General features: G+C 51.8%; 10 protein-coding genes across 10 annotated transcripts; 7 read left to right on the top strand and 3 right to left on the bottom strand.

Moving 5' to 3' along the window:
* Positions 1 to 386: 386 nt before the first annotated feature.
* On the top strand, positions 387 to 661 carry N7473_002459 (uncharacterized protein; the record flags this gene model as incomplete). The annotated part of the gene is made up of 2 exons (XM_057148399.1): positions 387 to 416; positions 455 to 661. 2 exons carry the CDS (start codon positions 387 to 389, stop codon positions 659 to 661), a joined length of 237 nt encoding a protein of 78 aa, XP_057012053.1.
* A 4,005-nt stretch (positions 662 to 4,666) lies between these two features.
* N7473_002458 (GcvT family protein) lies at positions 4,667 to 7,216 on the top strand (the record flags this gene model as incomplete). Its single annotated transcript, XM_057148398.1, has 1 exon — positions 4,667 to 7,216. The coding sequence occupies one exon, from the start codon at positions 4,667 to 4,669 to the stop codon at positions 7,214 to 7,216; it is 2,550 nt and encodes an 849-aa protein (XP_057012052.1).
* A 184-nt stretch (positions 7,217 to 7,400) lies between these two features.
* N7473_002457 (sulfate transporter family protein) lies at positions 7,401 to 11,397 on the bottom strand. The gene is made up of 5 exons (XM_057148397.1): positions 10,906 to 11,397; positions 9,432 to 10,772; positions 8,945 to 9,378; positions 7,673 to 8,889; positions 7,401 to 7,619 (listed from the first exon to the last, which is right to left on the bottom strand). Exons 1-5 carry the CDS (start codon positions 11,141 to 11,143, stop codon positions 7,595 to 7,597), a joined length of 3,255 nt encoding a protein of 1,084 aa, XP_057012051.1. The 5' UTR covers positions 11,144 to 11,397; the 3' UTR covers positions 7,401 to 7,594.
* A 1,007-nt stretch (positions 11,398 to 12,404) lies between these two features.
* On the bottom strand, positions 12,405 to 13,288 carry N7473_002456 (DNA replication protein PSF1; the record flags this gene model as incomplete). Its single annotated transcript, XM_057148396.1, has 3 exons — positions 12,405 to 12,498; positions 12,583 to 13,103; positions 13,202 to 13,288. 3 exons carry the CDS (start codon positions 13,286 to 13,288, stop codon positions 12,405 to 12,407), a joined length of 702 nt encoding a protein of 233 aa, XP_057012050.1.
* Positions 13,289 to 13,610: 322 nt separating this feature from the next.
* On the bottom strand, positions 13,611 to 14,788 carry N7473_002455 (isopenicillin N synthase family dioxygenase; the record flags this gene model as incomplete). Its single annotated transcript, XM_057148395.1, has 3 exons — positions 13,611 to 13,840; positions 13,893 to 14,331; positions 14,435 to 14,788. 3 exons carry the CDS (start codon positions 14,786 to 14,788, stop codon positions 13,611 to 13,613), a joined length of 1,023 nt encoding a protein of 340 aa, XP_057012049.1.
* Positions 14,789 to 15,229: 441 nt separating this feature from the next.
* N7473_002454 (uncharacterized protein) lies at positions 15,230 to 15,808 on the top strand (the record flags this gene model as incomplete). Its single annotated transcript, XM_057148394.1, has 3 exons — positions 15,230 to 15,459; positions 15,524 to 15,553; positions 15,613 to 15,808. The coding sequence occupies 3 exons, from the start codon at positions 15,230 to 15,232 to the stop codon at positions 15,806 to 15,808; spliced, it is 456 nt and encodes a 151-aa protein (XP_057012048.1).
* A 1,808-nt stretch (positions 15,809 to 17,616) lies between these two features.
* On the top strand, positions 17,617 to 18,396 carry N7473_002453 (uncharacterized protein; the record flags this gene model as incomplete). The annotated part of the gene is made up of 1 exon (XM_057148393.1): positions 17,617 to 18,396. The coding sequence occupies one exon, from the start codon at positions 17,617 to 17,619 to the stop codon at positions 18,394 to 18,396; it is 780 nt and encodes a 259-aa protein (XP_057012047.1).
* A 1,100-nt stretch (positions 18,397 to 19,496) lies between these two features.
* On the top strand, positions 19,497 to 20,706 carry N7473_002452 (uncharacterized protein; the record flags this gene model as incomplete). Its single annotated transcript, XM_057148392.1, has 2 exons — positions 19,497 to 20,517; positions 20,579 to 20,706. The coding sequence occupies 2 exons, from the start codon at positions 19,497 to 19,499 to the stop codon at positions 20,704 to 20,706; spliced, it is 1,149 nt and encodes a 382-aa protein (XP_057012046.1).
* Positions 20,707 to 21,781: 1,075 nt separating this feature from the next.
* Positions 21,782 to 23,200, top strand: N7473_002451 (Rcd1-like cell differentiation family protein; the record flags this gene model as incomplete). Its single annotated transcript, XM_057148391.1, has 4 exons — positions 21,782 to 22,271; positions 22,340 to 22,495; positions 22,573 to 22,948; positions 23,026 to 23,200. The coding sequence occupies 4 exons, from the start codon at positions 21,782 to 21,784 to the stop codon at positions 23,198 to 23,200; spliced, it is 1,197 nt and encodes a 398-aa protein (XP_057012045.1).
* Positions 23,201 to 24,252: 1,052 nt separating this feature from the next.
* Positions 24,253 to 27,157, top strand: N7473_002450 (putative PHD finger domain protein; the record flags this gene model as incomplete). The annotated part of the gene is made up of 5 exons (XM_057148390.1): positions 24,253 to 24,426; positions 24,583 to 24,680; positions 24,744 to 24,963; positions 25,023 to 25,850; positions 25,910 to 27,157. The coding sequence occupies 5 exons, from the start codon at positions 24,253 to 24,255 to the stop codon at positions 27,155 to 27,157; spliced, it is 2,568 nt and encodes an 855-aa protein (XP_057012044.1).
* Positions 27,158 to 27,979: the final 822 nt, after the last annotated feature.

Genomic DNA, 27,979 nt, shown 5'->3' with positions numbered 1-27,979 from the left:
CAGCAATGATTGAAGTGTGGGCCACCCGTTGGTGCCCGTTACACCTTTCGAGGGGGTAGCCAAGTCTATACATCACGCGTATCCGCTCGGGGACCACCAACCAGCTCATTCCAAACCCCAACTGTCTCGAGTCAAGTGATGATTCCAGGAGTCTGCTTTTGTATGACTCCGCAAGGTTCGCTATCTTCAGCAAAGCACGAGCGAGAGGGGTGAGCAAAACAAAAAAAGGGTACAACTACTACAAAGAGGCTGGCCCGTCCACCCAACGATCTCTAACCAACCAGACCAGCGACTCAGCCCTAGCTCGGCACGAAACCATGAAACTCCTCCATCCTCATTGCTGCATGGTGCTGATCCAGGGTTGAAGGCCTGTCGGATTCGCTCGCATGGCGTCGATCGCAACTCGGCACCATACGGTAAGTAAGTCACTAAGGGTAGAAACTAACATTCCTAGTGGCCCATATTTTGCATCGCGGACGGTTGCAAATCCCATGACCGACACGACGAGAGGAGTGGCGTGCGAATTCTCGTGGCCAACCAGCACCCGTTGCACAACCCCTCCTCTCTCTTGTCGTCATTTCTGGTTATTCGCGGGCAGTCGTACCCTATCACGGGCGTATCATCTTGCAGGACCGTTACGACTGGCGACGGCTGGCGCTGATAATCACGAAATCGCGATAGCAGATGGACCCCATGATCCCGACTCCAAAAAGTCAAATCGTCCATATCCAGTTAACCAGACACTCGGTTCTCGTTCGTTCATTGGTAGAAGAAACTCTCCTTTGTTTTACACTCCTAAGATGTGATACTTGTATCACCTTGCGTTCTCTTTCTATCCTATCAAAGCCAAGGACAGGAAGTACAGATACCGAAGTAGATGGACTTTGTATTTGTAGACTGGTTGGTACAAGAAAAGCCTTCCTTAGCACACACGCTATCATCGTGACTCCACCTTCCATCCATAGAAATGGCCCCTAATTAACCTCCCTAAGTTCTCCTTTTGATCTTCCTATTGATTTCTCAAATTCTGCTTCCGAAATTTCTTCTCCATTATCGTGGTCCAGTCCCGAGACTAACCACTGCGAAAACGAACTAAACCGACCGGCTAACGACTCCCAGCGACGCGCCCCACTTGGTGGTCCCGTGTCTTAAGCCATCGAGTGTGGTGGCTGGCAGCCCTACCCCCCTATCTGTTCCCATAAGCCAACAGCTCCCGACAGTGTCTGCATCATCGCGACCAGGGTTCTCATAGTTTTACAAAAAGGCGATACTTGTTATTTCCCGGTACTTGAGACGGTAAGTTCTGGCTGTCCTTCTACTCGGAACCATCTTTGAAACACCCGAATTAAAAACAGCCCTGACGCTCGCCGTCTATCAATGATGATCAGGAGAGTCCCGGTCCTGCCAGAATGCGACCATCGGAACATTTTCAGTAATGATAGCCCACACGGCCGATCCACTTGCAGAGCTCTCGGACCAATAGCACGGTCCAGCCACCCCTTTTCCACTTTGAATCAACTTTTTCCTACCCGTCGGGGCCAAGCCTCCCATCTGCGCATCCCGCCCATCTTCCGCCCAGGAGGTTTGGCGAGCCGTTTTCTGGCGGTTGCTGGGCTGCAGCTGCCATGCGCGGGACGGCTTATGATGTATGTACAGTATGTCCTCTCATTCATTGAATAGGGAGATTGGTATAGACTCAATACTGAGTACGTATACAAGGGTCTACATACGCTGGATGGATCAAAAAATAAACAACAAAGATCTCAAAAAATCGCCAAGCCCAACCAAATCCAGTAAAACTACCAATACTACCGACGACTACTAACAAGGCCCAGTCCAGCAACGTTGCTCAACGATGCGGTGAGCACGAACCCGGCGACCAGACACCACAAGCTCCTGGTGAAACTCTCCTAGGAGCCCTGTCCATCTAAGCTCTGCGCCGAAAGAGGCCCGGTCGATTCTAGCGTCCACTAGCCCGACCATCGAGCCTCCATTAACCATGGCACCTTTTGATGAGGATGCGCGCTCGTTCGCTACGTGTGACTGGCAGTGGATTCGTCTGGTCCAGACAATCTACTTTGTTTGGGAAAAAGTGCAAAGTGCAAAGTTTGCAAGGGAAACAACGAGAACTAGGAAAACTGGACGAGATGTTCTCCGTACTATGCTTGTCCTGGTACTCTGTCCGACGGATCTAGTCCGAGGGTTCTACCGTTCTACCAATGCTTTTGGAAAATTATAGATTGCAGGAAATATATTGGAACTTTTGGCACGCACACAAAGCAAAAAGAAGGATTGGATTCTATTCATGCACTGACCTCGACCACAACAAAAGGGCAAAACCTATTCCGTACATTTTTTGTATGGCGGACGGCCCTAAGCGCGCCAGGACCACTGGACAGAGTAGCAGCCCAGTGGACAGTGGGCACTGCGAATCAGTGGGAATAGGGGAGGGATCCACACAAGCTCGTACCTGGAGACATCCACTTTTTTTTTTTTTTTTTTTTCTGTTGCAACTTGCATCCTGGTAAACAAGGAGCAGTCCAATTATTGGGAAATTCCATGGGAATCATTGGACGGAATTCTTTTTCCCACGAGGCCAGGACAGTGATCGTCAGTATTATAGATTCCAGAATGCAAGGAACAGGAGGTAGAAATGACAAGCTCAGGCCAGCCCCCTGAAGGTCTGAAGAGCCTGTCCTTCAGGGTGCTTCCTTTCGTGCCTGATATCTCAGGTTCCAACAAAGCAGCAGATGAGTCATATGCATCATCACGTGCATTTTCTTTGGCGGATGCTCACGTGATTCTTGTTTGCGACCCACCACGTGATGGAGCTAGCAGCTAAGCGAGCACTAGCGTGTATTCCGGTTTTCTTTAAATACCTCCTCCCCCCACCCAAATTTCCTACACTTTTTTTTTTTCTTCTTCATACTTACCTTGTTTGGGTGGCCGCGATCATGAAGGCGGCCCACCACAGATTGGTCCCTGCATTGCACAGCGCGGCGGAACAGTCTGTTCAACGGCTTTCGGGTCATTGACAGGCGTATTCTTTGGCACCTTCCACCCTGTGGATATTCTTTTCATCAACTCTTGGGTCAGTGACCCGGGCTTGGAGAAGAGAACTGTAATCGTATATCGTAAACTTATACATGACTGGTGTCAGGCACACTTGTAGTACTGGCGCTCTCCAGCGACGTCTCTACCAGATACGCCATTGAACATAAAGTCGGCCATGTTACGTCACCACTGAATGTTGACATGGTGGAACCGTTGCCACGATCTCTGTACTTGACGCCAGGCCCTCACGCCGTTGTTGTATGTTGACACTTGACTGGCGATGTAGAGCCCTTACTTAACTGGTCTTTGTTTTACTTGATTCTACTGCGCTATAGCTGAGTATTCGTAATCTGATACCTGAGTGAAGATCTGAAGCGCACCAAGCTGGGATACACATTCGTGATGATTTACTTCAAGCTTACACTGGCGCCAAGGACAGACCAAGCCTCACTCACCCCTGTTAGCCCGCCAATAGGATCAGTCTTAGAGGCAAGATGATAGACTGCATCATTCTAGTAAGGATTGCATATCCATCTTCAAGTCTAGTCTCGCAGCAACACAAGGTTTGCTGCGTTGGCGATTTCATGTAGTATGCGCGCCATGTCCCAGCTATTACTTCCACGGGTGTCCAGTATATATTTCACGGCAAGGTATGTAGCTCTACTCGAAATGTCTATGCTTGCTCCTCCCAGATTCGCGATGCTTCCTTTCTTGATGTATTCCTGATACCCACGGGCCGCCTCTCTGGCCGTAAACGGGCACGATATATCTTGCTTAAGGTACAGCCTGTAGTAGAGGACCCATACAAGGTCCATACACAAGTCCCATTAGCGAGAGCCTTGTGTGAGAGTAAGTCTATCCCCGCTTCCTGGATTTTATGCCTCGACTATGCCATTCCTACACAGAGCCCTATCTCCAGATGTGATCTAAAGATAGCAGAGTCTGGACCGCAGGGTTCAACCGTAGCCTCAACTATGAGAGACACGGACCGTAGCCGTTTAAGCTCATCCGTGCACGTGAGCGGCTCCCACCCGACACCCCGACCTTTCACAGGTTATCACTTGATCTCTTTCCACGGCTATTGGTGAGATAGCCAATCATGATACAAAGTGGCGTGGATTGTCTGGATCTGCCGGGCGTGAATCATTCCAGAAATGGCAACCTTATCCAATGCCCCAGATACTTCGTGGGCCCGAGCTTGAAGGGACTGGCCACATCCCTGGTTGGAGATCCTTTGGTATGTTGCTTCAAAGACATACATGAGATCTTTCCTTTTGAAAACGGGCAAATACAACAGATTTTGAACAACTGACAAGGTATAGAAAGCTCCATAAAATAAAGGCTTCTGCAGAACTATCGCCATACCTCATCCGGGCACCAGGACCGTATCCGTTGCCGGTATACTCGACCACCGTCCGAGCCGATGCGGGGCCTGGATTGGCTTCCCTCCAAGGACTCTAATCCAATATCATCATGATACACAATCTGCGGGGGCAAAAAACCCCTCCTGCGGGGGAGCTCCCAATCGTCCAGCTTCTTGCCGACCAGACCTACATAAAGCGAGAACACCCGCAGCTCCGTGTAGCGAGTCAATTCGCACTCAACCTACACGATGTCACACTCACAGCGTGTCGTTATCATCGGTGCCGGAATTGTCGGCACCAATCTCGCAGATGAGCTGGTCTCCCGTGGATGGACGGATATCACCGTCGTCGAGCAGGGCCCGTTGTACATGCCCGGCGGATCCACATCACACGCCCCCGGCCTCGTGTTCCAGACTACCTCCTCCAAGACGATGACGAATTTTGCACGATATACCGTTGAGAAGCTCCAATCCATTGAGAAGGATGGCCAGAATTGCTTTAATCAAGTTGGTGGTCTTGAGGTGGCGACAACGCCGGCACGGTTGGAAGACCTCAAGCGAAAGCATGGTTATACTTCCTCTTGGGGTATTGAGGCTCGCCTCGTCAGTGCGGAGGAGTGTCTCAAGCTATATCCTCATTTGAACAAGGACGTGGTGCTTGGAGGTCTACACATTCCCAGCGATGGCCTGGCACTTGCTGCTCGTGCGACCCAGCTGCTCATTGAACGAACCCGCGATGCCGGTGTCAAATATCTCGAATCAACACCCGTGACAGGCATCGAACGAGCAAATGGACGAGTGACCGGAGTGACGATACCCAATGGCAGCATTGCGGCTGATATCGTCGTCTCCTGTGCCGGCTTCTGGGGCGTGGAACTCGGCGCCATGGTCGGCTTGTCCATTCCTCTACTGCCGCTCGCTCATCAATACGCCAAAACAACACCCGTGCCATCCCTCGTGGGCAGGGATCTCAACAAGAAAATCAATGGGAAGAATGCCGAACTCCCAATTCTTCGACACCAAGACCAGGACCTATACTACCGCGAGCACGGCGACCAATATGGTATCGGATACTATGGCCACCGACCGATGCCCGTCAAGGCCTCGTCATTAGGCCTCACTTCGAAGAATGTCGATGAGAAGAATATGCCGTCTCGGCTGGAGTTCACTGCAGAGGACTTTGACCCTGCTTGGAGGGAAACACAACGGCTCTTGCCCATGCTACGAGACACTGAAATCGCGGACGGGTTCAATGGTATCTTTTCGTTTACCCCCGATGGAGGACCTATCGTTGGACAAGCACCCAACCTGGACGGATTCTGGGTCGCCGAGGCTGTGTGGGTTACACACTCTGCAGGTGTTGCTCGTGCGGTCGCCGAAGTCCTCACCACCGGCCGCTCGCAGATTGACATCACCGAGTGCGAACTGTCTCGGTTTGAAGAAGTCCAGTTGAGCCAAGAGTACATCGAAGAAACATCATCCCAGAACTTCGTCGAGATCTACGATATCCTGCATCCATCTCAACCCAAAGAATCCCCCCGCCAGCTGCGAACCAGCCCATTCTATGCCCGGGAGAAAGAGTTGGGTGCTTACTTCCTCGAGCTTGGTGGCTGGGAGCGTCCCTTCTGGTACGAGTCAAACAAGGAACTACTCAACTACCTGCCCCCGAAATGGAAGCCCGTCGAGCGCGACGCCTGGTCAGCACAGTTCTACTCCCCCATCGTCGCAGCCGAAGCATGGAAGACACGCAACGCCGTGGCCATGTTCGACATGACCTCCTTCCACAGATTCGAGGTATCCGGGCCTGGCGCCCTAGACCTCCTCCAGCGCCTCAGCACAGCCGACGTCAACACCAAACCCGGCACAATCACCTACGCCCTCATGCTAAACGACCAAGGCGGTATCCGCAGCGACATCTTCATCTCCAGACTGGAAGAGAACCTCTTCCAAATCGGCGCCAACACAGCCACCGACCTGGCTTATCTCTCCCGCGAAGCCCGCCACCACAGCCAGAAGGGGAACTTCGTCCAAGTCCGTGAAATCACCGGCAGCACCTGCTGCATCGGACTCTGGGGCCCGCGCGCCCGAGACGTCATCAACGAGATCACCACGGACGACTTCTCCAACAAGGGTCTCCCGTATTTCGGCGTGAAACAGGCTACTATCAACGGTATCCCCGTGACTGCATTCCGCAAGTCCTATGTCGGCGAACTGGGCTGGGAAATCCAGACAACAGCCGAGTACGGCCAACGTCTCTGGGATATAATCTTCCAAGCAGGCAAGATCCACGGTCTTATAGCCGCGGGTCGAGGCGCTTTCAATGCCCTGCGACTGGAGAAGGGATACCGCACCTACGGCACGGACATGAACACGGAGCATAACCCGTACGAAGCCGGCGTGGCGGGCGCGGTTAGGGCAAGCAAGTGGGAGGATTACGTGGGAAAGGCTGCCCTCGAGCGCATCCCTTCGAAGCAGAAACCCTCCCGGCGTCTGCGCTGTCTCACCGTCAACGATGGCCGGTCTATGGTTCTTGGCAAGGAGCCTGTGTTTTACAATGGCAAGGCTGTTGGGTATGTGACCAGCTCGGCGTTTGGGTTTACCGTTCGCAAGCCCATCGCGTATGCCTGGCTGCCTGGTAACTTGGATGAAGGTGCGGGTGTTGAGATTGAGTACTTTGGTCGACGGATTAAGGCTACTGTTGTGGCTGAGCCGCTGTATGATCCTGATAACAAGCGTCTTCTTGCTGATGGATTGTCGGATGACTCGGAGCTGAAGACGCCTGTAAAGTCCCGTCTGTGAGGGCTGTTTTTGGGAAATAATGAGGATTTTTTATGAGAGACGGCATTGTTCTTTGTTATATGTTGAGTTGATGATTTCATGAGTGGCAATGAGGTTGCGAGTGATAGAATTTCGATTGTTTTTTGTTGTCTCTTATTGAGGCTTAGCGTTGTGAATTAAATTTCGATTGTGGTCTTCAACTTACGTGCTTCTTACTTCCACCGTATCATGAAATTGACGATTGTAGATTGATCAGCTTCGCATGAAGCAGTTATGTACGTATTTCACATGCAAACATGAAACCCAAAAAATGGACAAGCAAAGGTATAAGTCTCGCTCAGATCACCACCGAGGATAAATGCCAAACCAAAAATGCACAAAATATACAAGAAGATCAAATCAAGCAGCCATAGTCAGCACGTATCTGCAAAAGAAGTTAGTTAATTCCTTCCCAAAGAGAAACCAATCAAAACTCACGAAGTAATACAATCCATCCTCTCCGTCGTCAACTTCAAACTAACAGTAAGCAACTCCCTCGCAATCCTCGGTTCATCCTCCTGCAACGCCCTCCACCGCTCATCACTCAAACACCACGCCACACAATCATGCTCCGCCTTAACAGTCGCCGTACGCCTCGTATCACTAAAGAACGGCAATTCACCGCACGGCCGGCCCGCAACAACAAGCTCAAAGTACCGGCCCTGCGGGAGATCGTATTCTGCGCGTAACATGCCGGATTCGAGGAGGTAGAAGGCGCGTGGGACGTCACCTTCGTGGTACAGGACTGTTCCGGCCGGGTAGGACTCGCGGGAGAAGTATGCGCAGGCGGGGAACCAGAAGTCTTCGTTTTGGGTTGACAGACCTTGGAAGGTTTGGAGGAGGAGGGGAAGGGGTTGGCGCATGGAGGACCAGGCGGGTGCGGCCATTAGGGCAGCGTTTACTTGTTCGTGTTCGCGGAGGGTGGTTGTTGCGACGCGTTGAAGGTATTGGCCGCGGGGGGAGCTGACCATGTTGTCCGAGAGACTGGCGTTGCGGACTTGTGGGACAGGTAGTGGGACTTGGAGGGTATCACTGGGAGTGGCTGTAGGGGTGGATGCTTCGAGTGGTGTGCGGGAGAGGGCTTCCTGGCGACTGTAGAAGACCTTGAGGTAGTCATTCTCGCAGAATTCTAGGGCCGAGTTGAGATCTTCGAAGATCGGTACGCCGGACTCCGGTTCGAAGAGGCCGACATTTTGAAGGGACTTGCCCACTTCGCCTTCGATGTTCAGACCGGATATGGTGGTTTGTACATTGCGTTTGCGAAGTACGCGGTTGATACGGGTGAATGCCTCGGCGGCTGAGAAATCAAGTCCGTAGACCCGAGAGAAGTCTAGGATCAGGAATCGAATTGGTTGTCGATTGAATGCTTCCTCTTCGATTAGTCCTCGCATGGTATTCTCAACATTGACGATGGTTCCGAAGAACAGGTAACCACCCAGCTTCATGATGAGAGTTTGCTGCCCAGCTTCATGCAGGAATTGTTGCTGGATGGGTGGACGGCGAACGGTAGACCCTGCAATCTCTCCAGAGAAGGTTGCACGGATGGCAGACTTGCGAGATGTTTGAACGACAAAGTTCACGCAGGCCAGAATAATTCCGACGAGGATTCCCATGACAAAGTCTACGGCACCCATAGTCACCACGATGATGACGACCTGTAATAGTTAGAATCTACTTAGCGATGAAAGGTGGGCTGGCGATTTCACATACCGTCAGATATTCAAGTCTCGTAAGCTTGCCCCACGTATCCACCAGCGCTTCCTGCAAAAGTTCAATACCCAACAGGAAGATCAATGCACCGACAACCATCACCGGAATGTACCCGATGATGACCGGCCCAATGACCATGATGCCAGCTGTAGCTGCTGCAAGCATCAGACCAGCCAACCGGGACGATCCACCGCTCGCAATGAAGAGAAGACTGTTGGTGTACACCAGGTAGTTCTGAATACTACCCGCAAAGCCCGACAAGGCATTGGTTACACCATGGGCCATGAGCTCTCTGTCCACGTTCAAGTTATCCTCTCCGGTCGAGATGCCCAAAGCTGGGACATTGATGGGTACGTGAAGTACACCGAAGAAAGTCAACGCGAACATCGCGGGGATAGTATCAGCAAAGGCTGTCCAATTGACGGCAGAAAGATCTGATGAACAACATTAGCTTGACAAATCCAGACTGCCAAGGTGGGTGACTTACCATAGAGGGTATAAAAGTGATACCACGGATTGTTCGAAGACGGAGCATCAAACACCCACCCCTTCTGATGCAATGTATCCATCGAAACCCGAGCACTGAGAATAACAACATAGAACATGACACCCACACCAATAAAGTAAGCGCCGACAAGGAAATTCGACCGAATGAAACGCTTCAAAATGAGAAGAGCGATCGCAAGGGAAAGGGGTATCATCCAAAGAGGGAAAGTGTCGAGCTGGAAGAGTTTCTGCAGAGTGCCGATGTTGTATTCGAGAGTTCCTGGGAGTCGGGCAGAAACCTCGACTCCAGTTTGGAGAAGGAAGTAGCCTACACCACCGATGCAGCCGATGAGAATGTGACGAGGGAAGAACCCGATCAACGAGCCCAAACCACAGACACCCATCAGGAAGAATACCAGCCCGGTGAGGACAGAGCTGACTGAGAAGGCGAGGATGGTGGTGGCAATAACTGATTGCGGGTTCTCTTTACCCACTCGGTTCATGATTGTGAATGCCATCTGGTGGAAAAAGGGGACTACTTCAATCATTTCACTGCCAATGCCACCCTTGAAGATGGAACCTCCACAGGAGAAAACCACTTGGGAGATGATTGTACTGACGTAGAACATTGAAATACCGTCTGCGCCAAGGTGAGAGAAAAGAGGTTCTCCCAGAGGAAACAGAATCATTCCGTAGGACAGAGCATCGAGAATGTTGAGCAGAAGACCCAGAACTACAGCAGGGATGAGGCTGACTGGGTATACTACTCCTTCCTTCCAGATGGCACGCCTATCCCATGATTTAGGGTTCGAAGCTATACGAGACCACTTGCCCACTGCTGAAACACTTTTGGTGAAGGCATTCGATGCTCGCCGGGCGGCACCTCCTTGACCCTCAATATCTTCGATTGAGCCATAATGATGCGGTGACTTGGACCTCGTCTTTGATAGCAAAGAGGTCCGTTCCGTATCCCGGGGCTCAGATTCATCGTCAATAGTTGACAGCGGCGAAAAGGATGTGTCCTCGATCGGCTTGGCATTCTCGTCAGCCAGGCCGACACCAGGCTGGCGGATCATCTCTGTCAAGGCCGACGAAGCGGAGGCAGAAGCTGGATCAATGAGCACAGAATGCGAATCTAACGAGTCCTCCCCCACCGTGGGATGGGAGCTCGCGATCCCATCATGCGACGCTGATGGGGAATGTTGAAGTTGACTGCGGAAAATATCCAGACCAGGAGGTAAACTGGTCCTCCCGCGTAAGGGCTTTTTATTGAGCGACAAACCATAAGTCGCTAGTTCGGCCGTTTGTTCGCGGAGGCCATCCAATGCATAGTGGGCTGGGTCTGTGGAGCACGACGAATGGTCAGTAAATCGCTCTGCCGTCGAGGGAATATTTTTTTTTTGCTTTTTTGGCATTTCTTTTTCCCGTTATGCATGAGGCGCTTTAGCTTTAAAGCTCTCGCCAAAAGTACCTACCAGTAGGTGTATTGAAAGAACGGTGGTAAAAGGATCGACTGGGGGTCCTCAAACTGGAGCCATTATAGCTCGAGGCCTCCATGCCGGCTCCCGGCGAGCTGCCCAGGTTGGCATTGGCGTGTTCCACCAGCGAGTCCGGCGCAATGGCAACATCGAGATCACGGTCGAACCCCAAATTCCGACGGGACAGAATCGAGGCGCGCGAGTCGCGACGACCACGAGGTTGTAGTACGCCCATCAGAGGTCGGGCTTGGGTGTGGTCGCGCAAAGAGCTAAAATGGACGAGTCGCAAGAAATTCGTAGGATTCGTGACCCACTAGCGCATGCAGCGGCGTTGGGGAAAACGGCGGATGACGCAACGGGGCGAATAAGGCATCGAGGAGAAAGAGGGAGAAAGAGAGGGAGAGAGGGGAGAGTGAAGAGAGGGGATGTTGCAAGAATATTAGTCGATGATACGAGAAAAAGACGATATCAAGAAAGAGAAAGTCTGATGTCGTGAGTGTTTGAGTCTAGTGGTCCAGTTGGTCCAGGCTTATCTTGGGGGAATTAGCAACCGGAATTGGATTTTGGTTGACTAACTTAACCCACTTTTTTCTCTCTCTCTTATCTTTCCATGTTTATCAGTGCTGATAGTAAACTTACCAGAGTAAAACTAAATGACAAGTAGTAACTAGAGTAACTTGTAAAAAGGTTGTCATTAAGTGAGTACCCTCGGCAAACCAAGTCCATCCAGCACGACATGACACAAGGTAATTGGATGATCTACAACCACCTGCATCGCTACTCCTACTTACAAGCTACTAAATTACTCGAGCATAATGCGCAATGCATCTCAGCCACCAAATCTAACCTCCCCCCCTCATAAGTACCGAGATATGGTACCTATGAGCTCCGACGACGGACGCACGATCGACGCTAGCTGCAAGCCAATTCCTGTTCCCAAAGTCTGGCCCCATGCACGCCATCCCCGGCCGTCATCATAGCTGCCTTAGCGGCTTCAAACCATATTCTTACACAACCGCTTTACAAAATAGCATCATGGTCAGTGATCTATGTCGTATGTTATAGGATATAGATTAGATCATGGGTCTAGGCCACTAGTAGCCTTAGTCTGCGTGCTCGACTCGTAGCGAGGACTACCTTTGCAGACGGTGGATAGATGCATTAACCATTTAGTGCTGACAGTACGATCGCTAGAGGAGAATTCACTGCAATTAGTACAGCATGCCACCTCTTACTCAATTTTTGCAGCTGTACCTGTACTCGCCCCGCGACTACAGTCGTGTCTGCAATTACTGGGCTCCGAAATGAACAATATTTCCCATAAGTCTTGTATTCTTAGAAACTTGGTCAACTCCTTCAAGTTCAACACAATAAAAGATTCGACCTTCACATGAGCCATCTAATCCATGGCGGGGTATCAAAAATAAATGCAAAACTCCTCACAATGTCACACGAGCTATCGCCGGATCCCAGCACCAGCCCATAGCCATGCTCCCTCAGCTCAACCGTTCCAGGAAGCCCTGCGCAATTAGTCGTTCGACATCTCCTTGTCGAACGTAGAGCTGACTGTTCTTGGTCAGATTGATCACACTGCCCATTATGAAAAAAAGTTAGCTTCCCTGCTTGCTGTTCACTAGGATCAAAAGCACACGGCCAAGGCCAAGTCCAACTCACCCATACTCCGTCTGAATCTCCCCCGCATCCTTCACAACCCTCACATCAATAAACAAATCCCTCGGCGGCTCCAAAGTCCCCGTCAAATCAATATCCGTCCACTGCCCCTTATAAGCCGCCAACATATCCCCATACTGCCGAAAATACTCCTCCTCCTCCGGACTCAACGAGCTATGACCACCACTCCCAGCCTGCGCAACGCCCCGGTCCTCGCCCACCTCGCTGGGCTGTTGTTGCTCCAGCACGTCCACGCCCGTCCAGCAGAGTTCCTCTAGTTTCTCTGTCCGCACGCGGTGGTACGCCATCAGGCAGCGCTTGTTGCGGCGCATGCAGAGGTGGTCGACCAGCAGGGCGCAGGCGGTGGCTGGGTCGGCGGAGGGATTGAAGGAGCCCTCGAACGGGTCGAGAAGGCGGGCTACATCGCGGTCGAGATCGCGGACTTCGCGGGTTACCGCGCGGACGATCTCGGTTTGGTAGGGTGGGAGATGGGCGAGGGCTTGGGTGCGCTTCGCATGTTGGACCTGGGTGGGTTTGGGTGTTAGTTAGTGTGCATTGATAGAAGGATAGGATACAATCGTGTCGCAAATGTATAGAAATATGCCGAGAGGTTGTTACTTACCAGTTTATTGCCGAGTTCGCCGTACATGGTGGCCACGCGATCGGGGTCGATGTGCGACAGAGGGACGCGACTCGACGGGTTCTCCATGGCGCGCCAAGAAACGGTCTTAGTCAGGTGGAGTGGGGTGGATCGACAAAGTATGAGGGTATGAAGGTTGGGATATTGAGCCTTGGAGATGGGCAAGGGAGGCGAAGGTGGTTATGTAGATGATGAATGCTTGATTCAGAAGTTTGAGGACCAGAGTAAATTTGGAGGGGGTCTTAACTGGTTGATATTCAAATTGGACGATTTTGGGAAACTGAGCCTCAGGCAATTTTCAATAGATACAATCGAGATCTTAGATGAGCCCACACAGTATATCCTACACTGTCTGACAACATCCTAATTCAACCGAGAGCTACACTACCTCTCAGTATTGCATAGAAGCCCGCATCTGATTATACCCTGCCTGTGTGATCGGCTCATACTTGGCTGGCTCGTCAGGACCTGTGCAAGCCGGGATACACTCAATCACCGAGTCGGGGTCAGGAGCCAAAAAGTACGGAATAGAAAACCGTCTACGGGTAATGCGATCTTCGCCTTCAATTCGATCGGCCAGAGGAGGGAGTGTGACCCGATGACTAGTTGATATCAACTGGTCTATGCTCATTGATTAGCAGAGTAACGCGGGAACAGATGGCATCGTACTTACCATTACTCCATCTCTGCAAGAGATCACCCACATTCATCACGATGGCATTCTTGATGGGGGTTGCCGGAATAAAGTGGCCAGGATTGTTGACATCCTCCACCTCCAGGCCCCCGCAATCATCCTGGAAGAGCAAGGTAATGGAGCTCCAATCCGTGTGCGCGGGACAACGAGCTGCGCGACGCTGTTCCAACGCATCAGCCGGTACCGGTGGATAATGCAGAAGCCGGAGCTGGTTATTATGTCCTGAATGCTTTTGCAGGAGATGATTCTCATCTTCGAGACCGAGGCCGACCGCTAGAGCCTGCAAAATTTCACCTCCCACGCGGAATCCCTCCCAGTAGAACCGATTCATGAAAGCACGGAACCCGGGGAGGGTATCTTCGGGAATCCATTGATTTGGTTGTGTTGGATTCTCCTCGCTGCCGATATCATAACTTTCCTGTTGAATATTAGAAGCGTTTATCACCAAGTCTTGAGACGCCGAAGGAAGACACGACGATGCCATTAAAATTGAAGAGGAACCGTCAGGGGACTTGACTTACCTTGATATCAGGAATCTCTCTCAACTCCCTAGTCCGCTCTTCATCATTATATGCGCTCGCAGCCTGCGAGACCTTCTCCAGCCCCGGCCACGAATAACCTCGGTGAACAGCCCAGCCGTCAGGATGCGGGGCTCGCAACTTTTCTGCCGTGGGCAGCTCGAAGAAAAGCCGAGACCAGTGGAATGCCTCGTCGAGGAGGGTATCTGGGAGAGAGTGGTTGACGATATACACGAACCCCACTTTCTTGCAAGCAGCGACGATCTCTTGTGCCACACGCTGGCGACTGGGGCCGCCTGAGGTCCACCCCGCGAAGTCCACCACGGGGATCTGGTTTTGTGAGGTAGAGGGGTCCATAATGTAGGGAGTGAACTAAGATGGTATGTTCCCGGAGTATTTCGCTTGAACTCTTTGAAGTTCGGGGCTGATTGTTATTCCGTGTTGATTAAGTCGGCATGTTGGGCGCCTGACACCCAGTTTGATCTACAGCTGCAACCCCTGTTGGCGGAGTATATTTCAAACCACTTCCTTTTCTTCTTTTCTTTACTTCTCTTCTCCTCTTACTTCTCTTGCTTCTCTCACAACCCTCTATAGCTCTACAAAGCAGCAAGGCGAGCAGGATCAGCCTATAGAGTGAGAAAAGCGGAGAGCTCTTCTAGCAATCAAGCACATCGTGCTGGTCATACTTAACCAATCCAATATTATCCGACTATCATACACCATTAAGTCTATATTCTCATGTGTCATTAGTCTGGCACATTTGCTCGTCATCCTCGCTTCCGGTACGTAGTGTTTAACATGTACATGCGGTATAAGGCACTTCGCCCAGCAGGCTTTTGCGTATCTCGGCAAAACGGGCCGCCTCCGACGTTGGATGAATTGCGCGCCTCGTTCCTCCAGGGCCCTGATGAGCCGGAAGCAGCAAGGGTCGTGTCGTCAATCTTACCGTACGCTAAGACCACGAATGGCACACGCCCGTTCTGGGGCAGTAAGCGCTCCGAGCTGAACGCCATGGTCAACCAGCTTGGGTCTGCCCGTCTTTTCTGTTCAATAGACCCTCTGATCGATCGTCCCCCAGACTGCGCTACCTAGCACGGCTACTACGATGACTACAAACTGGAGGTGCGTGCCTATCAGTTAATTTGAACCCTCTAAAATATTTTGACTAACTCTTATCACAGATCTAAGGCCGAAATCAACCTTGACCCTGCTCGTTATCTTCATCCATGGACGTTTTTAATGGCTGCTCTGCGAAATCCTGAAATCCGAGCAGGATATTTCAAACAAGCTCTTCAAGAACCAGAACTTCGGACGTACTTTCTGCGACTACTACCTACCCCGAGAAAGAGGGAAACCCCGCCGCGTGCCGCATGGTGACAACTTTTGGGGATACAGCCGCGTTTCTTTCTGACTATGCCATACCCAGAAGCCAAAGCTCCAGGCGCTAAAATGACCGCTCCCTCATTCGAATTCACACCGCAACAACGTCAGACCTTCATTTCAGCCCTGATTGAATATTGCTATGCTGAGCAATCCCTTCGAAGACAAGGGTTTAGAGAGAAGTCAGATAATGAAGACGCCTCTTGGGCAAATGCTACTAAGAAGGACGGCACTCTACTGAGTTGCCGCCTTGAAATATGTGCTGGTCCACGTTTTTCAGGTCTTGAATGCATGGCTTCATATACTCGCGCACGCCTGATGTGATTTCCAAGGACAACAACGAGCAAAGCTTGAAGGAAAAGGTCGTTGGGGAGCTTAAGGTACCCTGGATTCAAAACATCGCTAAGACTAACTGAGAAGGTTGCTCCCGCGCCCAACCTATGAGACATATGCTGGACCTGGTCCGCATGTACGTCTTCCTCAGTAACTACGACGAGACAATTTTCCTAGACAGCTCATCGAGAACAACGTCGTATGGAGGGTTGAGTGTTCTCTGGGGATTCTATCATCCCCGATCTCTCACCCTGTTGTTTCTGTGAGAGCAGACAACCAGTCTAGCCTGACCATTGCTGGTATCACTCGGATTGTGTCTCACTGCTTTAGCCCAAGAGGTTCTTCAACAATTCGGTCTTCAAGTAGACCTCGAGCTGATCAAGATTTACGGGGTTCAACTATTACTCCATTCAATCACTGCGAACCAAGTCCAGAAAACACATGCCTTCGATACCGTGCTGTGCTTCTTTTAAGACGATTCAACGCTGGACACGCTGCACTGAAGAAGGAACAAGATGTGACACCCTATCGACAGCCAATACAACAATGGTGGGAGACCGGGCCCGTCTACCAGAGGCAAGATAAGGATACACCTGCCGACTATCTCGACCTGGATGGTGTTCCACCTCTCTATCCACGGATACTGGGATAATGTCGGCAATGTTTCTTTTTCGTGGTTCGTGAGGAGTTGTAATGAGGGCCGTCAACAACATGTCAACAGGTTGGATTATGAAGACTTTGGCGTTCTGGGGTTCTGGAACTCTCGTCAGTATTCGAAAGGCGTGGATGGGAGAGTCGACGTGAACCTTCTTAAAGTCTCTTTGTGAACGTCCTTACAAACGTCTCTATGATCTCTATAAACCTTTCTGTTGCGTCCGCTGAGATCAGCCAGCGATAAGGCCTTCTATTTTAGGTAGAAAATATGTCAACTGGAAGACCATCAGATTTAATAAAGATGTAGCCTTCTATTCGCGTCTAGCGGCCTCCATGCATGCCGGATGGCCATGAATCTCGAGGCGTAGGCTGCCAAGATGACAGTGGGAGCGGGAGGTTGGGCATCGTGCGACTGGTTGCTGTGGCAGGGATTCCCGGTGGAGATGCTAGTGGACCCCGTTTCGACTTTCGTTCAACTAAACTACATCATCCCCAGCACTCCCAAAACCCTGATCGCTTCTGCCCGATTCTGGAAGGCTGTGAAATTTTAATTGCGTGGTATGTCTTCACAGCTATTCTCTCCAGATTGCTGAGCTTGTCCATGGTCTCGGTTTCCCGTACTACACACCTCTGCTGACGCTAATCTTACTGCTTTGAGTAGTGTGTTGACATCCGCCGCAGCCCTCGATAAGCACCCTCGAGACACCCAACGATGAGAGATTGAATTCAATTGATACTAGCAAAATCAATCTGTTCAGACTACCAGAGAGGAATTACTCGGTCGCATCCAATAATACCCCGCTGCCCCGGCTACAAGAATGCGGGCTTCGTGGTGGATCGGAGTCTGGGCCTCATTCCTCCCATCTGTACTCTCGATCGAGACGGCGCCCTTTTCAGCACCGCAAACTATCGAGTCCAATAAACGAGCCTTCGAAGTCCTCCAGGTTCTCAGGCGAGCCGACAACAACTGCCCGACAGGATACAATCCGTGTACCAGTCTGGGCAACTCGAGCGCCTGTTGCAGACAAGGAACAACCTGTTCGCGCGATGCCGCCAACAACATCGCCTGCTGTCCGACCGGTGCCAGCTGTACAGGCAGTTTGACCGGAGCATCGACAGCCACAAACACCGGTACTAGCTTCATCTTCCCCCAGGGTGCGACTGCGGCGACGACGACAACGACCGCCGCCTCGGGCGGTGCCTCGATCACCGGCTCCACGATCTCCGGGGCATACCCGTTTATTAATGTCCCAACAACCTTTGCTAATGCCGCCACCTGCTCATCATACTACTCGCTCTGCCAGTCGGAATACTCTCAATGTACTGCGCAGCTCATGGGACGCTATGGAGTGACGATCGGAGGAGCGGGCGGGGCAGGCGTAACGGTGGAAGCCGTGACTGCAACCGCCCAGGCGACTTCGATCTGCTCTAGTCTGAGCCAGCAGGCCTGCCATGGACTTCAATTGAACTACTGCGCAACTGCGGCGACGGGCACAGCAAATGCTGCTAGCGGGAATGGAGCGCTGCCTGTGCGGACGACGAGTCTCCATGACTTAATGCTGGGCCTGATGGTAGGCATTGCAGGAGTGTTTATTTGATGTGATATGAAATTATGTTTCGGACTAGGACTTTTTTTTTTGCTGGTCCTTGCTATGATGCTTGTATATTCTTTTTTTCTCATGTTTATGTTGTTATTTGATGATGCCCCTCTTGATGGACTTTGGATTAGCCTTTACATAGTTGGTATGAATGACTCAATTTGTGTACACCGCATTTTTCTCGGAGTCATCCATCTGTCTTTTTCCCTTGCAGTAGTGTCCTGTAATAATCCACCGATTCCACAGTTCTGCATGTCTCGGACCTTCAGCGCTGCGGATTGGGCTGTTGGTTGTTGGGCTGCTAGTGGTGGCACCAGCATTAGAGACACTGGGTTAGACCCATCGTGGCCGACGAGATGAGTATAAGGTAACACATCAATTAGATTGTGAACTTTTTCACATCTACAGAGTATATCTTTGATTTTCATTGTAATAGACAACAAACTCAATTTTCTCAATTTCGACTACAATGACTGGCTCGGGGATCCGACCGCATGTTGATTGCTGCCACGCGGGGCGGGGAAGTTGGCCGGTGACATGGCGCAAGGTACTCCGTACATCCAGTACAGAGTACATATGCACTGGCCAGTGGACCATTTAGGCACAAAAGATCAATTCAAATCAAGGTTAAAAATTGGACACCTTTAATCTGAAACCCAGCCCCCCAAAAATCTCGACGTGGCCAAGTTAGAAGCGGATTTGTAGATCATTGGCCGTAGGAAATCGGGTGGTTGGGTATACTGCTGGAGGAGGCTGGGGATGTACTCAACTTGCCCAGCAACGCCTTTTTGCCCACTTCTTTGTCCTCTCCTTCTCCATTCCTCTCTCCTCTTCTGTCCCTCGCTACTTCATACATTCCATCGCTTTTCTTGAACCTTCTTTTCGACATTCTTAGTGCTCTGTCACCTCAAGGTGGTGATCGGCTTCATTGTAGATCGCCGTCAGAATATACATCCAACCCCACCACAACAACCCAGCATTGGAAGAATAAGCATTCCCGACAAGCAACGTGCGGTCCAACTCTACGAACGTCACAAACATTCCTCGATAGAAGAGCCTTTGCTCCACGTCCTAAGCGTTGCGACGCTCCAACTGCAGCCATGCGGCCCTCCTCCGGCCCTCCGTTGCTATCGGCCCTGGTGCTTCTCCTCTACCTGAACCCGATCGCAATTGCCTCACCATTCGCCTTTGACGGGAACCCTCTCGAGAAGCGATGCTCAAACCCTTGCGGTTGGAACGATCAAATCTGCTGTAGTGCCAACCAAGCCTGCTCCACCAACGCGGCCAACCAAGCAGTCTGCATCGACGGCTCGAGCGGTACATGGCAATACTACACCACGACCATCATTGTCACTGAGGTGGACAAGTCAACCATTACCTCTGTCTGGAGCAGTCATATCCAAACGGCTGCTGCTGCCACGGCCACGGGAGCCTGTCGGCTCGATCTGGGCGAGTCAACATGTGGAAGTACCTGCTGCGGTGCCGCACAGGAGTGTCAGGATGGTGTCTGTGTCGCTGAGAGTTCCTCTGTCGCGGTTACCGGTGCCGAAGCTACCCCCGGAGTCCGAGGAACAAGCAGCGGCGCCAGCACTGTGACGCAGACCTCTGCCCCGACTACCACCGAAGGCTTTATCGCCCCCGTTGGTACTGACGGTGCCGCGCTAATCGGCGTGAAAGCTTCCGGCGGAGGTGGACTGAGTGGAGGTGCAATTGCCGGAATTGTCATTGGTGTGATTGCCGGTGTGATGTGTCTTCTTCTGCTTTGTGCCTGTCTATGCTTCAAGGGAGCACTCGAAGGCCTTCTTGCGGCTTTGGGCATTCGCAAGCGCCGCAGACAAGAAACCACCGTTATCGAGGAACGCTATTCCCACCATTCGCACGGCAGTCGGCCGCCACCTCCCAGACGTACCTGGTTCGGGTCTAAACCAGCAGCCGCAGGAACGGACAGTGAAGTCAGCGAGAAAAAGTCCAAGTTCAGCTGGGCGAAGATGGCAATTATTCTGGGTGCGCTGGCGTTGTGCCTGGGATTGAAGAGACGCAGAGATCAGGAACATGACGATGATGATAAGACGAGTTATACGTACCCGAGTTCTTATTATTACTACTCGGACTACACACGGAGTAAGTTGAGCTCTTGACAGAATGGTTTGAAGATAGTAATACTGACAATCTCAATAGGTAGCCAAAGCTCCGGTGGACGAACACGAGACACACGACGATCCCGTCGATCTCGCAGAAGCTCACGACGTTGATGAGAGCGCAGGTAGAGAAAAGATCCCCAAACCAAAGCCCAAACCGAAGGCTTGGTGAAGGTCTTATCTACTTCTCCTTCGATGACTTCCCGAAACTTGAATGATTTATGCATGAAAAAGGCGCTGGCTTGCAACGTTAATATGATTTATGTACCATTATGACCGACCCATGTTTTTTGTTTCTTGGGTATGATGATATTTGTTTTGCCTTTTACTTCCCGATGTTGATATGATGGATTACTGTGGATTTGGATCTGGATATGGATTTTGGGGTCATGTTCGCCTGGCATATTCGTGCCTGGGCACAATACGATGTAAATATGGATTTGAGGACTTGAGGAATTGACAAATGATATCAAGACAATTGAATGCTTCACCGTGAACTGCCTTTTATTCTTATTCGCTAGATGACATAGGTAGAGCTTGTCTCAACCAACCTTATATCAGACCATTCGCTTAGAAACTGCCACCACCGCCTGTAAATCATCAAGGGATTTCCTCTCAATGAGCCGCAAGCCCTATAGCAGAAGCTAACATGATAGCCACGGGCTATCGCACTAAATACAAAACTGTAATCAAGGCCGGCTTTGCAGTTACATTAGGCTCTTTTCGCAAGGGTGTCCCCCCGGTACTATCTGCATGAGCGATGCAGATGGGGGTTGATTCCCGAACCGGGTTCTAGCTCAGAGCAGCTAGCCGTATAACATAAACTTCAATGGTTCAGAAAAACATCATTGCCGTGATGTTCCCTAATTGGTCGACCAAAGGGTGGGTGTAGATGTGAGGATTGAGAGTGTTGAGAGTGTGACGGGGGGCGCGGCACGCACACACACAAAGGCTTAGTGGGCACCAGTGACTGGCCCGGCCTTTTCTCCCCGCCTTCCCGACCCGAACTTCTCTCTTCCTCAATCTCTCCCTCACTCTCTCCCTCTCTTCAGGCAACGCTCACTTCTTCCACTCGGGTCTCCAGCGCCAATTCATTAATGACCCTCGCCTTGAGTCGAGTCTGCTGACCTCTTTTCTATCGACCTCACTCCTACCTGGAGTTTTTCTCGCACCGCCCCGTTCACCCACCAACCCTCGACCCTTTCGGAGTATTACGAGATCCCGAACCAGACTCACCATCGCTCGCCATGCTACAAGCGCAGAGCCAGCACGTCTTCTCTCACCAGCATCAGTACCCTCAGGCTGATCCCTCGTGGTTGCAGCATCAGCAGCAGCAACAGCAGCAACAACAACAGCAGCAGCAGCAGCAGCAGCACCACCAGGCTCAGCCGCACCCTCAGCACCAGCAGCAGCATGCCTCCCTGGTCGCCCAGCAGCACGCTCAGGTCCAAGCTGCCGCCGCCGCGGCGCAGCAGCAACACTACGGTCGCCTTGCCATGAATAGCAACGGCGCCGCGAACCCTGCGCAGGGTGCTGGAGCCGTCGGCGGAATGGGTGGAGAGGGCCTTGCAAATGCGGTCTCCGTCATGGATGGCGGTATCAGTGAGGAGAATCGCAAGGTGTTTATCTGGGTGGCAGAACTCTTGGATCCGGCTCGCCGAGAGGCAGCGTTGATGGAGCTTAGCAAGAAGCGGGAGCAGGTTCCCGAACTGGCTCTCGTCATCTGGCATTCGTTCGGTATGATCCCCGTCGCATCGTGGGGGCGACCCTTGCCCGACCGTGACTAACCCGTCGGCAACGCGCAGGTGTCATGACTGCTCTTCTCCAGGAAATCATCTCTGTCTATCCTCTTCTGAACCCTTCTCAGTTGACTGCCGCGGCGTCAAATCGAGTCTGCAATGCGCTGGCGCTCCTGCAGTGCGTCGCATCCCACAATGAGACTCGCACTCTCTTTCTGAATGGTAAGCCGCCAACCACCTACCTCAGCCAGGCGCGGAAGAACTACCAGACTAATTTCCATTCTCCTGGTCTCCCACAGCTCATATCCCCTTGTTCCTCTATCCCTTTCTGAACACGACCTCCAAATCCCGCCCGTTCGAGTACCTCCGTCTCACATCCCTGGGCGTCATCGGAGCACTGGTGAAGAATGACTCGTCGGACGTTATCAACTTCCTCCTTACCACCGAGATCATCCCCCTCTGTCTCCGCATCATGGAGACCGGCTCGGAACTTAGCAAGACCGTTGCCATTTTCATTGTGCAGAAGATTCTTCTTGATGACATCGGCTTGGCGTACATTTGTGCGACATACGAGCGATTCTATGCTGTTGGCACTGTCCTCAGCAACATGGTCACTCAACTGGTCGAGCAGCAGACCGTCCGACTGCTCAAGCACGTCGTGCGCTGCTTCCTTCGGTATGTCTCGCCCCCCTCCGTCTCTCGGGTCGACCTCCAACTTGAATTCCGACCCTTCCTCTAACAACCAGCTATAGTCTCAGCGACAACAGCCGGGCCCGCGAGGCTTTGCGGCAATGTCTCCCCGAACCCCTCCGTGATGCGACCTTCTCATCGGTCCTCCGCGACGATGCAGCCACCAAGCGCTGTCTGGCCCAGCTCCTAATCAACCTGTCGGACAATGTCTCCGACGGAGCCTCGGCGGCCATGTAACATACGAAAACGCATTCTCTTTCTTCGCGGGATATCCTTTTTATTTACACCTCACGATATGCATGGGACAGGTTCTGGCGAGTATCGGTTACAAAGGCGCAAAAGTTGAGAGTCAGCACCTGACAGACCCGACACGATCACTTGTCGCCATACCCTTTGGACGACAACCGGGCTCTGTCAGCTGCTTTCTCTTCGTTTCTAGTTTCTCTGCACTATTCTTTATGCGACTCTTTCCGGGCTTCGGTGATTTTCATGTCGATGGGAGGGGACTCATGTATTCCTATGTCCTTATTGCCTTTTTCTTCTTGCATCTTGCCCTTTGTTTCCTCCCTTTTTCCAGACATGCTTTCTCATTTTCTGCCTTCATCTTGTCCTCTTTTTTCGTGGCGTTTGCAGTCGGGGTGGCGTGGGGTTTCTGGTCGGCGCTGTCGTTTGCATTGTTCTTGTCCTTGACGGTCCCGCTATTGCTCTATGAGATAGACCTTTGAGCCCGAGATACCACGGTCCAGTCGTTGATTTGATGCTTTCTTATTCTTATTTTGCATTTGGGTTTTATTTCCATGTACATGTGTGCAAAAAAATGTACTTTGACTTTTTGACAATAGGTGGTTGGTGATGCTCGTTTGTAGGCAAGGCTTCATTGCGCAATTGAAAAGGCACCTACCTGTCCATTAATACTAGGCAACAAATGTGAACAATTCAAGGCAACTCATGATTTCACACCCAAAAACATTTCGATCCTTCCGTGCTTCTTTATCCCATTAAGCTCTCCCCCACTCTTGCCTATCTAGCTGCCCGTCGCAAACGCGATCCTCACGTGACGCACCCGTCTCGACGCGCCTCTCGCAGTGCCCATCTCCGTCGCCTCTCGACACGAAGAAAAAAAGACAACCCATTTTCCCCTCCTTCTTCCAACTCAATATCCTCCTTGTTTCTGTTTCTCACAGACTCACCTTGTGTGCCTGTGATCCTCCTGTGCATTGCCCGCCCCCTTCCTACTGAACAACACCTTCTGCCACACTCGGCCTTCACGGCCTCGTCCCGCCGCCGCGATGGGACCGCGAAAGCGCAACCACTCCGAGGTGATCGATGCCCCCGAGGCTCCGATCACCGAGGAACCTGGACTGCTCCAGCGCATTCGAAGCACCTGGGAATTTGCAAATATCATGCAGTACATTCACATCTTTGGAAAGATTATGAAGATCGACGAGGACTTTGGAATCGAGGTATGTTGAGTGGTTGTGCTCTTACTATAGTAGCATGCGGGGCCTTCTGGGTGTCGCGTACCTATCGCACTGATGCCATGATGAAGTCGATGGAATCCCATGGACTACCACCATACCTTGTTCTTTCTCATGCTGACCTTGATTTATCTTACCCAGGACCTGGAAGACGAATGCCTCAAGCCTGAACCCTCATACAAGTTGCTTGAGATTGGACTGTGCCTCCTGAAGTGGATCTCTTCGCATCGAGGATTGACGTACGTTGAGTGATACGAGTCTCTTGGTAGCGCAAGGGCGATTGAGCTGACGGCGCAATGCAGGTCCGAGAACTTTGACGAATACACCCGACGCCAGTACAATGCGAAAGCACCTCATATCACCAACCCGTTCGGCTACGAGGAGACTCCTCTCCGGTTCCTCGATTTCGATGTCTTCACGAAACTCACCGTCCTCCACCAGCTGTCTGTGTGGACGTTCTGGAACCCGGATCGACTCCGCGAGAAGATGCCTGAGAAGAAGGACTCGGAGCAGCTGGAGTGGGTATGTTACACTTTTACCTTCCGTCGTCTAAATATGACTATGGATTCTGACTTTACTAGCGTATCGAAGAGTTCGGATACGACCACGATGGTCGATCGTACTACGTCCTTGACGACAACCGTCTCTACCGCCGTACCGACCCTCCCATCCCCGCACCTCCACGACCCAAGAAGAAAGCAAAGAGCAGGACCTCTCGAGGTTCTCGGGCGTCGAGACGAGTCTCCGCTATTGTCGCGGAAGAAGTGTCTGATGAAGAGAACAAGGCCGAGGATGAAACCAATGCCTTTCCCAACTTCAAGTGGGAGTGTGTCGCTGTGACCCTCCCAGAGTACAACGAGTTCCTGGACACCATTCGCAAGAGCAAGGATGCGGATGACAAATACCTACGCAGTCAGATTGAAGAGCATATCCTGCCTCTGCTGGAGAAGGCCGAAGAAGCGCAGCAGCGCAAGCGGATCAAGCGGGAGAAGGAGCTTGTCCAGATGCAGATGCTTGCTGGTGCTAAGCGATCTAGTCGACTGGCTGCCAAGGAAGAAAAGGAGCGGGCTGATCGCGAAGCCGCCGAGGCCGCTCGCAAACGGGAGGCTGATCTGGCTGAAGCTCGCAAGGAGCAGGCTCGCCAAAAGCAGATGGAGAATGAGCGCATTTCCCGTATGATGACCCGCGAGCAGCGCATCAAGGATCGTGAGCACAAGCGCATTCTGCACGAAGCCGAGGTTGAGCGCCTTGCGGCTGATCAGGAGAAGTTGGAGCGAGGCGAGGGCAGGGTCTCTGCGCGCCACCTGAAGGCCGAGATGGAGAAATCGCAGAAGAACTTGGCAGAGCTTGCCGAAGAGGACCAATGGATCTTCGACTGCTCTGGTTGTGGCGTACATGGCGAGAACCTGGTGAGTACTCGACGCTTCTGAGAGCATTCGAAGCGGGCTTGAGTCTAACAATCTATTAGGATGATGGAAGTCACAGCGTTGCATGTGAGAAGTGCAATGTGTGGCAGCATAGCAGCTGCCTGGGCATCAAGAAAGAAGATGCCGAGAAGGACGACTTCCACTTCGTTTGCACAGACTGCAAGCGAAAGGAGGAAGAAGCAAATCGTCCTAAACTCCCGCCGCTGAAGTTCCGAGTCAGCGCGACACCATCACCCTCTGCGGCCAGGGTAAAGCCCAAGGTTGAAGAGCATGGGCGTGTTCCACCCTCTCCTGTGAAGCACACACACGACGCTCTGTCCAACGTGCAGAATGGGCCTTCCCGGCAGCAAGGTTCTCAGCCTACGCTTCCTTCACTTACTGCTCAAACTCGGCAGATCGCTCAAGGACAGCACCAATTCTACGTCCCGCTTTCGCCTCAGCGTCTTCCCCGCCCGGCCAATAATCCTTCTCTTCCTTCCTCAAGTCCTCCTCGCCCGCCATTCTCGCCTTCAAAGGGTTCAAATGGCCCTTTGCACCCCCTCGCCAATCAACAACCCCGATTTGGACCCGGGCCTGGCCAGCATATCCTGCCTCCAATGCAGCCAGGACCCCACCTCCCTCCTATCGGATCCTTCTCGTCCGCACGACCTTCCTCCTCTCATTCTGGGTATGGTCCAACCCAGAATCATCCATCTATGTCACCTACTCAGGGCAACCACGACGTAGGACCTCTGGCAGGAGTTCCGTCCGGGGTTCCAACGAATGGATCCAGTGCGTGGTCTTCATTCGATAGCTACGCTACGCCGCGACCACAATCTGGCCACGGAGGTACTCCTGCTATATCCAGCACCTACCCATCCTTCTCTTCTGCTGCGACCCCCAATGGCAACCATTCCTCGCCTCCACATAGCTCTCACGGAATCGGCATGTCTGGAATTAGCCCTACGAAGCAGTCTCCGCGACCCTTCACCGCAGGCGGCATGGCAGGGGCCCCGGTCCTTCCTCCCATTCGCAGACTGGAGCCCAGCCCTAAGCTCATGGGCCGAAGCTCCCCCGACGCCCCGATTCCTGCACCTATGAAGTGCATGACTCCGGAGCAAGAAGAGCGTCGGCAGCGGGAAAATGCGTCTCTGCTACACAATGGTCAGTCCTTTTCCGCCAATGGTCAGGCTCATATCATGTCATCTCCATCGATGAGCCGCATTCCTCCACTAGGCCCAGCTGCTCATGCCCAGCACCCTGAGCCAATCCCATCACCTCAGAATGGTGGACACGCGCCCCGACAATAGGTCTGGTAGTGCATAAAAAGTGATTTTTTGTCAATTGAAAATTGCAAGTCTCATAGAATGGTCCAAATCTATCTCAGCGACGTCTCAATTGACGTTGAATTTGGCTTTGGGGCTAGCGGTTGTCAACCTGACGTTGACGCGAATTGGATGTTACTGGAGTCATTATCCCCAGATGGCCCCCGATCCCCCTCGATCGGGTCCCGATCAGGATCGAGATTCGATCGAGAAGGATTTTGGTGAGGACATCAACAATGCACAATAGCTCCTACCTTGTTCCAATTCTATCTTTTGGATAGAAACCGCTTTCATTTCATGTTGTGAATGTTGTCGCCGTTTTTTCTGGGCCTGCTGATGGTACCCCTGTACCAACATTTTTTTTTTTTTCGAACTGTTGTTGAGGGTGGAAACCCGCCATGGCTACAGTGTCTTTCTTGGCGTTGTCTTTCTTGTTTTTCTTTTACTTCCCTTGAATGTGCATTCAGATGGTGGGATACTTGGGCGTTTTTTAAGATGGCCATGGGGGCGGTGTTTCTTGTTGCCAGGACGGTTGGCTGGGATTTGTACCGTAATAGAAGATTTCTTTATTCTGATGGCAATGAATCTTCTTAAAAGTGTCTTTCTTCAGAATTAGCTATGATTAATCATGATGCTGGGGTAGAAGTGTGGTTGTTGAAGGTTCTCCACGATTAAATTCGATGCCCGGCCTAAGGCGACAAGGTGATAACATCCTCTGCAGCTTCAGCCGTATACTTCCTACCTGATTGCAATCGTTAGCATTTAAGCAAACATAAGGTGCGCAATTGATAACTTGACATGTCCTTG

Source organism: Penicillium subrubescens (genome assembly GCF_028828155.1).
Source record: "Penicillium subrubescens strain IBT 31985 chromosome Unknown utg000002l_segment0_segment0, whole genome shotgun sequence".
In the NCBI taxonomy this organism is placed as follows: Eukaryota; Fungi; Ascomycota; class Eurotiomycetes; order Eurotiales; family Aspergillaceae; genus Penicillium; species Penicillium subrubescens.
Note: the sequence above shows the minus strand (reverse complement) of the source record. Positions and strands in the feature narration are given on the sequence as shown.